This window comes from Columba livia, chromosome 1 (assembly GCF_036013475.1).
Source record: "Columba livia isolate bColLiv1 breed racing homer chromosome 1, bColLiv1.pat.W.v2, whole genome shotgun sequence".
NCBI lineage: Eukaryota > Metazoa > Chordata > Aves > Columbiformes > Columbidae > Columba > Columba livia.
The window spans coordinates 56,798,285-56,813,569 of NC_088602.1; the positions used below are offsets into that span (position 1 = coordinate 56,798,285).

A 15,285-nucleotide genomic window follows, 5' to 3' on the forward strand; every position below is an offset into this window, starting at 1 on the left:
AACCAGCTGCTACTTATCTGGTGTTTTATTTAATTGTGAAAAGGGTGAGTGAGCTCCTGGTCTGTATGACCATTTCCTAGCCTTTCCTAGAATGTATCTCATTTTCTTTTGCAAAGCTCATACTGTTTTGGCCACATGTTGCATGGTGTGGCATGCTCATGTCTTTTAAGACAGACACATTTGTTATACTGTAAATTTGTTGTATAGGTACTAGAGCTTGTTCAGAGAAGGGCAACAAAGCTGGAGTAGGGTCTGTAGCACAAGTCTGATGAGGAGCAGCTGAGGGAATTGGGGCTGTTTAGCCTGGAGAAAAGGAGGCTGAGGGGAGACCTTATCACCCTCTACAACTACCTGAAAGGAGGTTGTAGCATGGAGGGTGTTGGTCTCTTCTCCCAAATAAAAAGTGATAGGACAAGAGGAAATGGCCTCAAGTTGCGCCAGGGAAGGTTGAGGTTGGATATTAGGAAAATTTCTTCACGGAAGGGGTTGTCAGGCATTGGAACAGACTGCCCAGGGAAGTGGTGGAGTCACCATCCCTGGAGGTGTTTAAAAGACGTGTAGATGAGGTTCTTAGGGACACGGTTTAGGTTGAGTTAGGTTATGGTTGGACTTGATGGTCTTAAGGGTCTTTTCCAACCAAAATGATTCTATAATTCTATATACTCAATGTTGGAGGGGAAAAGAGATACCAGGTGTGGCTTAACCCACTTTATTTGTGTCTGTGCAGCATGTAGGAGGAGAAGGACCTGAGGTGTACCACTGCAGGTAACTGCTATCATAAAAATGCTCCAACAAACAACACTGGGGGAAGAGTACCAGCAGGATGAATGGATAAGAGTATCTTGAACTTCTTACCAGGCCCACAGCACAGCTGGGAGAAGAAGCAGGGCAGATGTTCTCTAAACTTCAATGCAGTGTCCCCCGCCAACTGAAACCACCATCACAATGACTTCTGTTTCAGATAAGCAGAGAGAGAAGAGGCTCCTCTGATGTGAGTGTGCATGAGCAGTGAGTTCATGCTGACAAGGAGTGAGGGGAAGCAGCGGCATCAGCTGTCGCAGCTATAAATTGTCACTGTGTGTCTGTGCCTTTAGAACTCTTTGTCAGGAAACTGAGCTTATCTTAGCTTTTAAAGGTTTTTAATTTATTGGTTTCTTCAACATTTGAGAAACATCACAATAAGGAGTAAAAAAAATAGCTTTTCTCAAACCCGTATCTAACTGGACCAACAGGCTCATTAGAGCAAATGCAGTATTTTGATGTGAAGTTAGTTGTTTGAGAATGTTGATGTGATTTAAAAACAAAGTCTAAATTTTAAAATGACAGAAATGTTAATGTGAGAAAACAGGGATAGAGGAAGATTTTTCTAATACAGATCCTCAGTTTGTTTCCACTTAAAAGACAGTAGATGTCTGCATTATGTGGTGCTGTAATATATACTTGAGTTATATTTTACAGACAAATATCAAAAAGAATTTTTGCCTTTAAGGTTTTATAATTGAAGTTAGATGAAACACATATCAAAATAAAAGAAAAATACAATAGTAGAATAAAATGAGCTTGTACTGGTGTGATATTAATAATACATACATTTTATTTCTACAGTTTCTAGGTATTCACGAGTGATCTGTCCGTGGTTTTATCAAGTTACTTGTTTACTCCAATAGGGCAAATTCTTAAATAATATTTTAAAATAGTTTATTAAAAAGCCAACAAGAACGGAACTGCTATAGCATAGAGATTTAAGTAGAACTTTTGTTAAAAATTAGTTTTCTTACTCTGTTTTCCTGTAGCTGCATAGTGTCTTTTGTATTAGAAACTCCATTCTGACAATCTTAAGTGGTATGAAAAACAGGGTATTTTGCATTTTCTTTCCCACAAGAAAGTAATCGTGAATTTAATGTTTCCGTACTGCTGTTCAGATATGACCCTTCTATGTTTGTAGGTAGGCGGAGGTCAACACGTGAGGAAGGAAGGCATTGCAAAGATGACAAATGTAACTACGTTTGTTTGACTTCAGTACAACCTCAGTGCCAGAGATATACAGCTGCAATGAATAACGTTTATTCTGACATCTGGCATAGCTTTTACCAGTAATTATCAGGCACTCTTTAATCTTCCTTTTCCATCACAGCCTCATGGCGCAATTACCAAGTTGTGTTGGCAGGTGAAGGCGTATTAACAAGATAGAAGACAAAAGACAGCGGGGCTGGGAATAAAGTGGGGAAGGAAACAGACACACGACGGAAGGGCACGACAGCAGGAACCCAGGGCTTGCATCCTGGAAACTCAACCGGGATTGAGCTGATTCCAGCAGGATGTGTTTAAGTCATCTGGCGTCTTTGCTGGCCCAGTTTTGGTGTGCCCAAAGGGATCCCAGATACGTTGCATGAAGGCGTGATGGGAAAGCTTGTTCTTTCCCAGCTGATCCCACTGTTCTCATTTATTAGTCTCTTGGGTAAACAGTTAACAAGAGGTGGCCATCTCACACCAGCGGAATTAACCCATTTAATTACTTTTTTGGTGACGTCAGCTGTGAACACTTATTCCTGTTTCTAAAACGTTTGTCTTGTGTTCACGTCTGACTTCTGAGAACCTGTATCACTGCTTTTTAACTGAAATGGTACAGTTTTCATATTACAGTCTCCAACTTATTTTTTGTGTTTATAAATAATTTATATACAACTAGATTAGAGACTTTTTACAATACACACTAGAAAGAAAAGTTCTCCTTTCGGAAAACGAGTAAAGAGATAATACACCTTGCAAAGATGAGTGATATAGCATGTGGGAGATATTCAGTGTTGGGGAGAATCAAACAGTTCATTAACTTTTCGCCTGTTACATTTGGCAATGTTACTTATGTAACTTGCACAATAAGACATTCGTGCTCCAAATACTACAAAATGCAGTTTCACCTACAAAGGTCTATAAGCACTTGTGATAGTCAAATGTGCACGGAAATTGTCCGTTTTCTCTCAAAGTTTGATTCCTTTGCTTGTATGACTTGGCTAACAAAGCCATGGCTGTTGTTGGAGCTCAGTGAGAGTTCCTGCAATTTTCAGATGTTCTGGTTTTAGTCAGTCTGAACTGTAAGCTATTTTTGTTTAATCCTTTCTCAGACACCCAGTTAAAATGTGAATCAAGTCTTTGCTTGAGTTAATAACACCCAGGCATACGCATGTGCAATATGGAATTTGAACCTTCACAGTGGTGCGTCTTTCCTGGAAAAAAATAATGAGATCAGTCAAAATGATACAGCTAGGAAATTATAATGCTGATTTTTCCTGCTGCCCTGTGACAGTTCTGTTTCAATGCAACATCTGTCTTTGATTTCCTGACGTCCTGAGGAACAGAATCTTACTTAAGCTGCTGTACAGGGAGCACTCAGAGTTTTTACTGCGGACCATGGATTGTTAAGCTTGCTCCACTGCGGCGTAGCACAGACTTTACTTTTCAGGTAGCTTTCCATTGGAAGATTTTGCAAGTACCGTCATCTGCGTTTCTCCCACGTCGCGTGAGCTTTCTTCGTGATGTGACCTGACAGCGCTTGAAATTGATACGCTCACTTGTCGTCTCAGTATTTTCATTACAGTTCTCTTGTATCCTTTGCATGCAAAGAAATAGATGAAGGGATCTAGGCAGCAGTTAAAATTCATCAGAAATACAGTAAAATGGAGTGACTTCTGGAAAATTTTGGTTTCAGTGCACGAGGGTTCATTCTGAAGCTTCCTAATCATGTGTTGTATGATTGCAACATGATAAGGGGTAAAGCAGATGATGAACACTATAATTACAAATATGATTGTATTGATGGCTTTTTTGTTTATCCCTGATTTTTCAGTCAGTGGATTTTCCTTAGCTGTTTGAAAAAGTTTGCAGCTAATTTGTGAGTAACAAAATAATATAATCCCCAGGGGAATGAGGTACCCTACTAAACAGGCAGCAAGAAGTATAAATGGTAGATGTGGTATTTTTTCAAAGTTTGGATATTCCATACACGTAGTCCTTTCTCCTTCTTCCTGTGACATGGGTTGTATAAGCAATGGGAAAGTCTGACTAAATACAAGAAACCAGATGAAGACACAAATGCCTTTGGCGTACTTAATCCTTCGGATCTTGTATCGGAAGGGGTGGACAACAGCGAAAAACCTGTCGATGCTCAGGCATGTCATGAAGTTTACACCTGCGTAGGTGTTGATGTAGAACAAGAGCGCGGTTATTCGACATAAAGCTTCTCCGAAGGGCCAGTGGAATCCCAAGGCGTAGTAGGTTATCCTCGTCGGTAGGGCAATGCAGAACAGGAGGTCGGAGAAGACGAGGTTTGTTGAATAGAGGGTAGTAGAGTTGATTTTCTTTCTGTTTTTAAAAATGACGGTGAGGGCAATGGTGTTTCCAAGCACCCCAAGAATTAAGATGGAGCTGTAGAAGACAGGCAGGAGGATCTGTGCTGTCTCTTTGTGCTCATATAAGTCACAGGTGGAAGTATTTGCCTGAGAAGCTGTGAAAGTGTCCATGTCTGTAACCACTGTTGTTGCAGGAAGCTCAGTAGACCTAACATGAAAAAAAAAAGGGAACATTTTGTAATAAAAGTAGATAAACTTCTCCTGCATAACAACAGCCAACCTCTGTTGCAAAAAGCAAGATCGTAAAAAACTGAAATGAAACTTTATTATGGTGAAATAATTTTCAAGCTCCTTCCAAAAACAAACAAAAAGATGGCCCTTTTTGGCCTTTCTGTTTTGATCCCCGTGCCTTCTCTCCTGAAAGATATCAGACAGGGGGCAAAATAACAAACCAAGGATGTAATGTATTTGGAAAGTCAAGTTTATAGATGGTCAGGAGGTGAGAGACGATTTAAAGCAATCTGAGGGGAAAAAGGAGTCTGAAGAAACCACATGACAAAGTATCATATGCGGTCCCCAAGGGTCAGGCAAGCAGATGTGTTTCAGTTAGTTTTTAGGGAGTTTTTTTTCCAAACAATTCATGTTGTAATGGTTAAGCTTGCTTTGAGAAACTAATTTTCTTCAGCATTCTTATCATATTGGCATTACAGTAATTCAGCTTGTTTATTACTAGTTTTAAGAATTTGCTTTTGGAATCTATTTCAAATATTGTTACATAGATAAATTCTTAAGATTGCTACCTTAGTCACCCTTTAGTGGTGCTGCAAAAGAGAGATAACCCAGCCGAAATATTTCACACGTTGTCAATTTAGTAGATTTGAGAAATTGTTTAACCTGCACAGTCAGAAGTAGCATGGAAGAGCTGCAAAGTGGAGGGGATTGGGGGACCTAAAATGTGAACAACGATCCACCAGAGTTTGAGAAATGGAACGGACTGTTGATATTGCTTCCAGTGCAAAACGTTTCTTAGGTGTGTTGTTACGTGGCAGTTGTGTAGTGGAAGCATAAATGTCAGAAAGGATCTGGCATCTGATGTTAGTCCTTGAGCAGCTCTTCTGCAGAGTGGTGCCTCTTAGAGGCAACATTTATGGATTAAAACAGCAGGCAAATGAAGGTTACTTCTGCTCTAATGCAGAATACTCTATGGAGATAAAAGCTGTTGTAACCTGAGTTTTAAGTCTTATCTGATCCCTTTAATTAAAATATATAGGTTATTTGTGAGGATCTGCCTTTCAACACACAATATTTACAAACAACTTGTAGCCTGTTGTACCTTAAAGAATTCTTTCTGGAAAATACCTCTGAAGGGTTTTAAGCTACACATTTCAGAAAGTGTTGATTCTCCTTTTCTTAACTTGTGAAAGCATTAAAAGGTTAGGATCTTCTTTCATATTTTGAGGAGATTGTCCTACTTACTTCAGGTCCTTCACAATTAATGTGACCTGCAACTTGTACTGTATTATAAGCCAGTCTGATCAGATTTCTGGCCAAGTTAGCAGGGATGCATAAGGTTCTCTGTTAACAGTAAACCTGCGGATAGTGGATTATATGTATTAAAATACATAAATGAATTATATAACATATGTTTAAGGAAGAAGTTTAGCATCCAGATAGTATATTAAGTCTACATTTGCTGTGTGGCACAGGCAGTGGGAAAGACAGGTGAGTGATTTCCAACTGATGGATGAAAAATGTTCTTATTCTTCGATACCCGTGAAGTATGTGCCATGTGTCAGGAGGTGGAGATACTGCATTCAGGGTTGGAAATCAAATCTGAAGTGAGAGTTTTGTGGTTTGAGGAAGGGAGTTAAACTGGTAAGATAGCAACTCCAGCTGTAGCGCACATTTAAGAATGTCTGAAATTTTATATTGGTTAATTCCACATTGGTCACAGTATCTTGGCATTAGTGTGTTTGATGATTGATTAGTACAGTCATTGTTACCCTGAGGATAGTTCTGGTACACTTTCCTCCTGTTTCATCTTTTCCCTTACAGAAGTGTGTAGGATGGCTCTTGTTTTACATAAGTGTAACAGATTGCTTTTTGCAAAAAACGGTGTGGGTTTGTGTAGGCACCTGGATAAAAGTCAGTGAGGTATTTTGTTTTGTTTCTCTTATTTAAATGCTTCTGCTTACTTGTTCACACTCCCAGCATGATATCTATCCTCTACTCATGTCTTCCTTAAAATTTATCTAAAATAATTTCTTAACCGTATGTGAAGAAGAATAATCTGAGATTTATGGTAAACAGGTCTGTTGCAGTAACTAGATACAGCATAGTAACTGCATAATTTCATTTTCACTGAATAGTTGTAATAGTTTTGGTTCATAAATAACGTGCATAGTTGTCATGTCCATTCATTTATTTTTCTATTAATGTTAGTAAAATGTAGGATATCTGTTATACAAACATGTTTAACTACGGTTTAGGAAAAACTCAGTGAAATGCTATTTTTTCTACATTGAGAGTAGAATTTTATAAAATGCATGTTACCTAATTTTGTGCCATGAAGTCGGATCTTTAATGAATTAAATTAATCCAGAGCCTGTTGTTGCTCAAAATAGGATGCTCACCCTTGCATAAAACCATGGCTATATTGACAAGGAGTCCTAGCTGAGAGGGTTTGTGCCTACCCACAGTGTTAGCATGGACATACACGGGGTGCATGAGGAGGACCACAGCTCATGGGTCTCCAGGGCAGTGTGCACATCAGCTAAGCTGTGCTCCTTGACAGAGGATGGCAGCAGGATCTTCTGCCTGCGCTGGGAGTCAGTCCTGGGGAGGGAAAGTGCTCTTTTTGATCCTCTATTATCCCCAAAATATTTTGGCTGTTAATGTAGGGAGCAGATTTTATAATACTCTGAGTGAGCATTAGTATTTTCTCTATATGTGGGTATGTATGGGCCTGTTTTTGAGCAGTCACCATGGTGTCTAGGTGCTATATTACTTGAATATATTTGACAAAAAAATAAACGGAGGTACTGTATCCGGTTTGGGGCCCAAACAGATGTTAAAGTTGCTACCATGTGACAACTTAGTGCGCATCACCTGAGCTATGGTAACTTCTTTGTACATCTGAGCTCTTGTTGTTGTTGTTGGATGAACTCCATTTGCCTCAGCGGGTATTTCACCTTTTCTTGTCAATCTAGAACAGAACCGCATTTTAAAAAATACTTTCTTCCTAAAACGTGTCTAGACTATTAAGTAAGACAAGACTTCTGTTGGGTTTTTTTGTTTGTTTTATCCTATTCCTTGTGTCAGGTTGCTGTTTATTTCTTGGCAGCAATCCTTAGTGATCAACATTCACAGCATATGACATCCTCCACGCGATGTCTGTGAAAAAAAGCAACAGCAGACCAATTTTGCGTACTTTTTGTGTGTTTTGCATTCTTGGAGCAAAAATGGAGGATGTTACTTTTTTACTGCTGCAAACCTTAGACTAGCTGGGCTTGATTCCTACTGATTTTAATGATCTGTGTGCCTGAATACCTTATGAGAAGGTGGCCAGTTACTGTCCTGAATCCAGATGTACCGCTGGAGCTAGCCTGCAGAATCACTACCAAAATGTTCGCTCTTCTAGGTTGTTGGATTAAGTACCCCTCCCCATCAGCCTTTCGAGTTCATTATTTATACTATTTTGAAGTATATACTTGAAAAAAAAACAAACAAAAATATTAATTTACCTTACCAAGTTAATAATTTTAGAAAACATTGCCAGTTTTTTTGGCATAGAGGTACATGCAGAATTTTAGGCATAAAGTAAAATTGCTGTCTTCATAATGAGTATGGTAAAGGTTGTTCAGGTTTTTATGTTTTCTGAGTCTGCAAACACACATTAGTCAGTGACCCAGAACACTTACTCATTTAATGTGACCTGCTGTATGACCCAGGTTATATTATTATTTTAGTTATTTGTGTATGAATTCCACCAACTTTTCATTTAAAGCAAATTTTCCAAAGTGCTGTTTGATCTTGATTTGGAGAACTGAAGAGAAAGTGAATTAGCCATTTGTACTGTAGTTTTTGGTCAATCAGCCCCCATATTAAAAAACATGGATGTCTCACATTTTTTTCTTGAGCCTTTCCCCTTTATACAATCTCATGGTTTTAGCAATTCAAAGCAAATTTCTCACCACAAGGCAACATGGTCTCGTGACATCTGTTCTAAGCCCAGCTTAGTCCCACACAGGAGATGGGGCTTCAGATGCTTCTTGGCACTAGTGTGAGTGAGCACGCTCACCACTACGTCCCTGCTTTTTCTGCTCAGTTCGTGAGGTATCTGAGATAAAATTGTGTGGCATCACACTGGGAGCTTGTGAAGTTAGTTCACTGTGATGCCAGAGCCCTCCTCAGATTCACTGTGTCCCAGGATATCTCCACTGTAGGGACATAGTCATTGCTCTCTGCTTCCACCTGGCAGGACCTTACTCCTGGGAGAGTTTTAAATTAATTGTAATATTATGCCCAGGCTTGCAAGCAGTGCAGGTTGTTCTTTATTGTTCCCTCACTTGCTATTTTTAAGTCTCAGCGTTGTATTTGTTTTCTGACCACCAATGGTGGAAAAAAAAAAAAAGGTTTTCTTTAGCCAATTACTTTATGAGATTTGTTAGCTCACCAAGCTTTTCCTCTGTTCTCTGCACTTTCTTGGTATTTGATAGCCATGGCATCCACTCAGGGAAAAAAATTACAGTACCATGTCAAGCTGCTTACAAAATCTGGCATGTCTGAAATCTGTGTAGGTGCCTTTCTAAGCCAATTTTGTAATCTCATCAAGGCAGGAAAATAAGCTGGTTTAGGAGACTGGTTTTCTGCGGAAGCATTTGGCTGGCATTATTCATTTGTTTTACATTTATACTGCAGTATGCAAGAGCCCAGCTCAGAGCAGAGTCCCTACTGCAAAAGGTGCTTGATGAACAGATCGGTGGCTCCAGTCTGGATGTGCTACATAATCCAAAACCCTGGTTCATAGACATGTTCACGTATGACAAGCTTTATATGTAGTATAGTAGTGTTACATACATCTATTAACAAGCATAGACTTAAGCTGTGAGCCAGCAATTGCAGTGTTGCAAACTTTGATTACATGGGTTTGGATTCTGTGCAAGCAGCGATACAAAGCTCTCTCTGTGCTAATGAGTTTTCCTCTTGTCCTCATCTCCTGATTTTGCTGAAGGAGCACCATCTGTGTTTTCAGCAGAACAGGGAACATGCAGAAGGCTTCGACTGTGTATTGTAATCCTATGTGTGATTTGTCTGTCTTCATAATTTTCATTCTTTGGAGATGAATCCCCGGTCCATCTGTCCAGTAGCTAATTTAAGAGGGATGCTAATTAAATTCTTGGAAAGGCAAGGCAGATCATTAGAAAGATCTCTCCTGACTCAATACATAATATGGTTTAGTCACTTTGAGACGGACGATATTTCTTTAACAAATAGTATTGGGGAATAATGTTGTTTACGTATGCATAAGGAACGTAAGTGATTGTAAAAGAATGTTTGGGAAAGAGAGTTCTCTTGCCCTGCAATGCACGACCTGCGGATTTACTGAGCCTACAGTCCTCTATAGGTGTAAGCTGTGTATGTCCTACACAGTTTAAAAACAGTAGAAGATGGGAAATACACAGTGCTGTGCTTGTGCAGGTTTAGTTTTTTCCTTAATCTCTGAAATAAATTGTTTTCCGTTGGCCATCATATTCACTGTTTGAATTTCTAATTTACCATACAATTAATCTTCATTGTAGAGTGTTTTCTCTGAGAAAAAAGCTTGATTCCACTAAGCTATGTCTGCTAAAACATATGCTTGCTAAGTTGCATAGTAGAACACTTTGTTAATATACAAAGAATGTATAGCTAATCTACATATATCTATGTGTATGTATTGGCAGCTTGGGAACTACACGTGGTTTAACAAAAGCTGAGGCAAGAGACAGGCGTGTCTTGAAGCTTCCTGTTTCTTTCTAATACTTTAACACCCATACACTTTTAATGCTTTACGTTAATTTACCTTTTTTCAAAAGCCGCTGAGTTTTGTGTCCTAAATTACAAAGAGTGGGCCTGATGATCTGAAAACTGAATCCTCAGGCCATAACCCACAGCTAATTTTGGTGAGACAGTTTCTAGGCAAGTGCTTTTATTCTTCCTTGGTAGAGACCCGAATTTGTTGGAGCACTAAAGCCAAATTTGTACGCCACACTTCAGAGAACCCAAAGTGTGCATTTCGTGAAGTAAATTCTCTTGCTGATGGCTATGAAGAATTACAATTTTCTTTAAGGGCTTAACAGAATTTGCAGATGCACACACTGTAGGATCTTTATGGTCCTGCTTTTATCTATTGCTGTGTACTTTGCAAAGTTGTGTGACAGTTATATTTGGCGCCCAAAACTAGTAGAAACTGCAGTCAGTGAAATGGAAATAAAGAAGTTGAGTTGAAATGCTGCATAACTAAAGAAAAAGTGGAAGTCATTTGAAGAGTACATGTCTTGCTCTTATCTGTTGGATCTCTGTTTCCAAATGTGATCTGTCCTATGAAGAGTGTGAGAACAATCTGACATAAATCATCCCTGCCAAAGATGCGCGTTAATGTGAAGAGCCGTGCTGGTGGTGAGATGATTAACTTCCCTTCAGGTTCCTTGCCTTAGTATTCTAAGTGTAAAAAGGAGAGAGCCTAAAATATAGCAAATAAACAAAAGAAAAACCTGAGCCACTGACAATGACATTCTTGCTAGCAAAAGAAAAAACTGTCAAATAAGAGTTTGTATCTTACTGATACGGAAAAATGCACACCTTTTGTATTACTATTTTTTTTTCTGGGCGATATGGAACCTGTACAGTCTTGAATTTAGGGATTGCAACGTCATAACTTTACCTTAATTTATTATTTGTTACATGTATACATACTCCTCAGCCTTTCGAGCAGAAAGATAGGAGATTTGAGCTCTTAAAGACTAATTGACAGGTAATTTTTCAGTCCACTCATCTCTCTTCAAGAGGAGCCATGAGAACATTAGACAGAACTCTTGTATTCTGTGCTCAAAGGCATGCATACCGTCAGTATTATTTTAAGCTAAATTACAGGTGAGTTCTCATCTGTTAAACAACCTATATTTTTTGCCAGTATAATATGAAAAATAGATCTTTTTGAATTGGGAAGATGGATAAAAATCATATCACGTGTAATACTTTTTTAGCTTTGTGGTATGGAGATCAAAAATTGGGAGAAAGATACTTGGTGATTGTGATTGAGAAAAAGAATTCCTTCTAAAAACTTTGACGAAAATACGTGTCAGAAGGTAAAAGAGGATTTAGCTCATAAAACTTCGAATTCTTAAAATATTCTCTTGCAATATTTAGATGTGAGAAGAGTGACCGAGGAGCTTTTAAGCTGATAGTGAGGGCTGTTCCATAGACAAGGAGACGAGGAGCATATGTGATGCAGCAAGCTGTACATTCACAACTATAGCACAGATTCATTTTAAGACTCTCTCCTACTATTAAGAGTATTCTGTGAGGTTCAGTGAATGGCTTAAGAGCTGCAGTGCTCCACTTACTACTTGTCCAGTAGTTATTTCTGCATTAGTATACTTCTAGTTACTATTACTAAAAAAATTGTCTAAGCTAATGCAGTATCAAACATTTCCCTGTGATTGTCAAAGGCTGTATTATAAGAAAAGACTTGAAATAACTTGTTGATGCTGTGGGTCAACAAATCCTTTAAATAATAATTAAGTGGCAGAATATTAATATATCAGCATAAAATACCACAGACTTGTCTTCCACGAGCCTTGTCTTTTCCACCCAAAGATTATTTATCCTTCCTGCCGCATGAAAATGTTCAGTATAATGCAGAAGATAAATAATCTTTCTGGAATTGTTCTCTGTTGCAGTGAAAAAAAAAGAAGTTAATGCTTTCTGTACTTACATATCTGTGGCTTCTTGGATCCGCTGAGCAGTTAAGGGCATTAGCAGGATGGCTTGACTGCGAAAGTTTACTCTTGCACATTGTTTTCAAGAGTGATTACGTGAGTCTTTTGTGGGAGGGGTAGATTTTTTCAAGTGCTTAAAAAAAAACCCCTTGTTGTATGCTGGTCTTGATTTGCTGCCTGCTGTTTTATAGGATGTGAAAGCATCTATTTTTAATCCCTTTACAATTAGTCTGTTCAAAGAGAGTAATCAGAAACTACCCTCCCATCTCCCCTCTGAAGTTATGCATTACTGACTTTCATAGAAGGGACTTTACCCAGAGGTTTACTTGACTAATTGTTGACCGACTAAAATTCCTGAGTTTAAACTTTGTTTATATGCCATTTGCGTTGTAAAATAGCTTAAATTGAGTTCACAGCAAAGAGCTGTGTGATCAGTACGCTCTTTAGAACTGCTTCTTACCGATCAGATCTGACACAGCACAAGAAAACCTCAGAACTGAGCATACTGAGGTGCTGTGTAAAAATAGGCATCTCGACAGCCCGTGTACATTCCCAGCACTGTTTAGTGTCGTAATGATGAGGCTTTACAGAAATGCTCTTTGAATATATATGAGGGAGTTGAAGAACTCCGGAGGTTTCGGAGATTAATGAGGATGTGTGCCTTTGTAAGCTATTTATTGCATTTTGAGGTAAGATAGCAATAATAATAATAATGATAATACACATGCAAGGTAAATACATTACAGATAAAAAGCTTTTAAAACACAGATCTGGTTCCCCTAAAATGATATTGATAAGAATGGGTGGTCAGGGAACGGGAAAGGAATGGGGTGTCAAATTGTGAGGTAACCTGTTGCTGGAATAACCTTTTTTTCTGGGTAAAGAACAGTGATCGAAGAGTTAAATTGTGTGTTTGTTAAGAGGGTTTTGGAGATCAGAGATAGATGGAAAGTCCTGTTTGTTTGCTGTTAGAGGCTGTGGTTGAGAGCTACCTGGGATTTTCCCTGAAAACTCATACTGATCGTTCATGACTGCAAAGGACTATTTATCTGTAAAGCAGCCTCATTTAGTGGCCTGATTTTAAAGAAGTAGGCACAATGATGCTGTTTTTGGCGGGTCCGACCCGTGCCGGGGGTGGACTGGCTCTTTGGCAACGCGAGGGCTGCGTTCACAGCACAAGGGTTTGCTGGAGGTGTGCAGAGATACCATCTCACCTAACACGGCCATCTCACCAGAAAGCCTAAAGTAAATGCAGATCTAGTGACAAAGTTGAACTTTACTAAATGTACCTTGCCTTATGAGAAGTGGGTTTTGCTATAGCAGAATGAAGTAGAGCCTTGTGAGCTGCTTTCTGTGCCTACTTGGAGCATTTAGTTGGCACTATACGCTGATTTTTCTGGTGCTGAATCCCCAGCGCAGACATGGCTTGATTCCCCTGCAATGCCAGGGAGCTGAAGAGCTCAATCTAGGACTTTCAGCCCCTCCGTTTTTATGGGGTGTTTATCTTCTAACATCAGATGCAGAATGTCTTTGAGAGAACTTACTGGTCTTATTCTGGACCTTTTCCTTTCTTGGTTTTGAATTATTTTTTAATAATTCAGATCGTCACAGAGTAGCTTCTCTTTAAATGAAGTAATGAGAATTGAATAGTGTTTTAAAGAAAATGTCACAGTGAACTTGCTTCATATGTACACAGAGTAATACTGCAATGTGTTCCCTCTCCAGCAGCAAAATTATGTAGTAGAAATGGTAAAATTTGAGATTTACAGGCATGTAGTAGTCTTTGCTCAAGGGCTAACGTTAGTACTGCACCTACATCATAAAGGAAATGTTTCTTTCAGAATAGGCCTACCATTATAAAATGATGCCAGTGTGTGTTTCCTGCTCTGATCTGATAAAATATTGTCTTCCTTTGATTAAGATACATTACTAGATTGTCCCTTTTGAGTCACACTGATGTATTAGCTACCAGTACAACATGATGTGATGTTAATTGCTTGAGCGAACTGATACAGGTTGCATTTTTTCACTTGCTATTTATCCTTCTAGCTATCTGTTTTTTTGTTCTTACACAGCTGCTGTTTCTCCAATATCAGCTTGACTGTCCCAGGATTTGAACATTCAAACCAAGAAATGGCGTGTATCAAAAACTGATAAATGTTTGGTTTCACCATTTGTGTAAAAAAGCTTACTGGTTTGCTTTGGCATGCAGGAGAGTAACATGTAAATTAATATACTAATTTGTTGCTGTGGATTTGGTGACATCAAAGCAACGAAGTTAATATTTTGACCAGTATGTTATGATGCCTGTGATGATTAATCTTCTGTCTGCTTACTTAGTCCCTACTGTATTTGAGCAGTTTACAAATGGTACTGGTTTTAGCTTTGCAATTCCATAGCTAGAGAGCTACTACCCAAGGTAAGAAATGACTTCTGAATTACAACAGGGTGTTTATGGATCAACCAGAAACTGAATGCAGCCTGCCTGTTTGTTAACTGCAAAACTGCCCTTCCTTCCAAAACTAACTCCATTTCTTGGGAAACAGGTCAGGTGTCTAGAACTAACCCATAGCTGAATCCTGTCTTTTTTTGTGGACAAACACGATTTCTCAAGTGGCTTGAGTTAGAGGCACAGTAAGTGATGACTCACCAGTGAGTCATGGTAACTGCACAGGCCAAATAGAATGTGCTGGCTTAATCTAGTTGAAGAAGTAGAGATTAAGCACCCAAATTAAATGAACTTGGGACACTAAAAATTTCAATACAGCTGTTGAACTGTACTTCCTCCACAAAATACTTCTCCAAGTCCTTCCACCATTTCCTCATGCCTCCATATGTCTTCTGCCTCGCTCCAGTGGCTGTGCTAGATATAGTTCAGTATGGGATTTACTGGGAGCCTCTGCTTCTTAGAAACTGTTCAGAAACTCTGCAACATCTAGTTGACTTTAATGATAAAT

At 38.9% G+C, this 15,285-nt stretch overlaps 2 protein-coding genes across 4 annotated transcripts in view; one reads left to right on the forward strand and one right to left on the reverse strand.

Annotated features, from left to right (window-relative positions):
- UBAC2 (UBA domain containing 2) overlaps positions 1-15,285 on the forward strand; it is a 103,920-nt gene that overhangs the window by 42,592 nt on the left and 46,043 nt on the right. The gene's annotated exons all lie outside the window — the stretch shown is intronic.
- On the reverse strand, positions 1,123-12,803 carry LOC102095329 (G-protein coupled receptor 183-like). 2 transcript variants are annotated; one of them, XM_065057562.1, is made up of 3 exons: positions 12,325-12,378; positions 7,455-7,551; positions 1,123-4,554 (listed from the first exon to the last, which is right to left on the reverse strand). In XM_065057562.1, the coding sequence occupies exon 3, from the start codon at positions 4,515-4,517 to the stop codon at positions 3,450-3,452; it is 1,068 nt and encodes a 355-aa protein (XP_064913634.1). In that variant the 5' UTR covers positions 4,518-4,554; positions 7,455-7,551; positions 12,325-12,378; the 3' UTR covers positions 1,123-3,449. The 2 variants fall into 2 exon arrangements, with proteins under 2 accessions (XP_064913634.1, XP_005504687.1); XM_005504630.3 differs by lacking the exon at positions 7,455-7,551 and having other exon boundaries at positions 12,325-12,803.

Excerpts from the sequence above, each read along its gene's own strand:
- LOC102095329 (XM_005504630.3), bottom strand. The coding sequence starts at position 12,365 with ATGCCCTTAACTGCTCAGCGGATCCAAGAAGCCACAGATAT. Across the intron at positions 4,555-12,324 it reads ATCCAAGAAGCCACAGATAT|GTCTACTGAGCTTCCTGCAA; the intron begins GTAAGTACAGAA and ends TTTTCATGTTAG.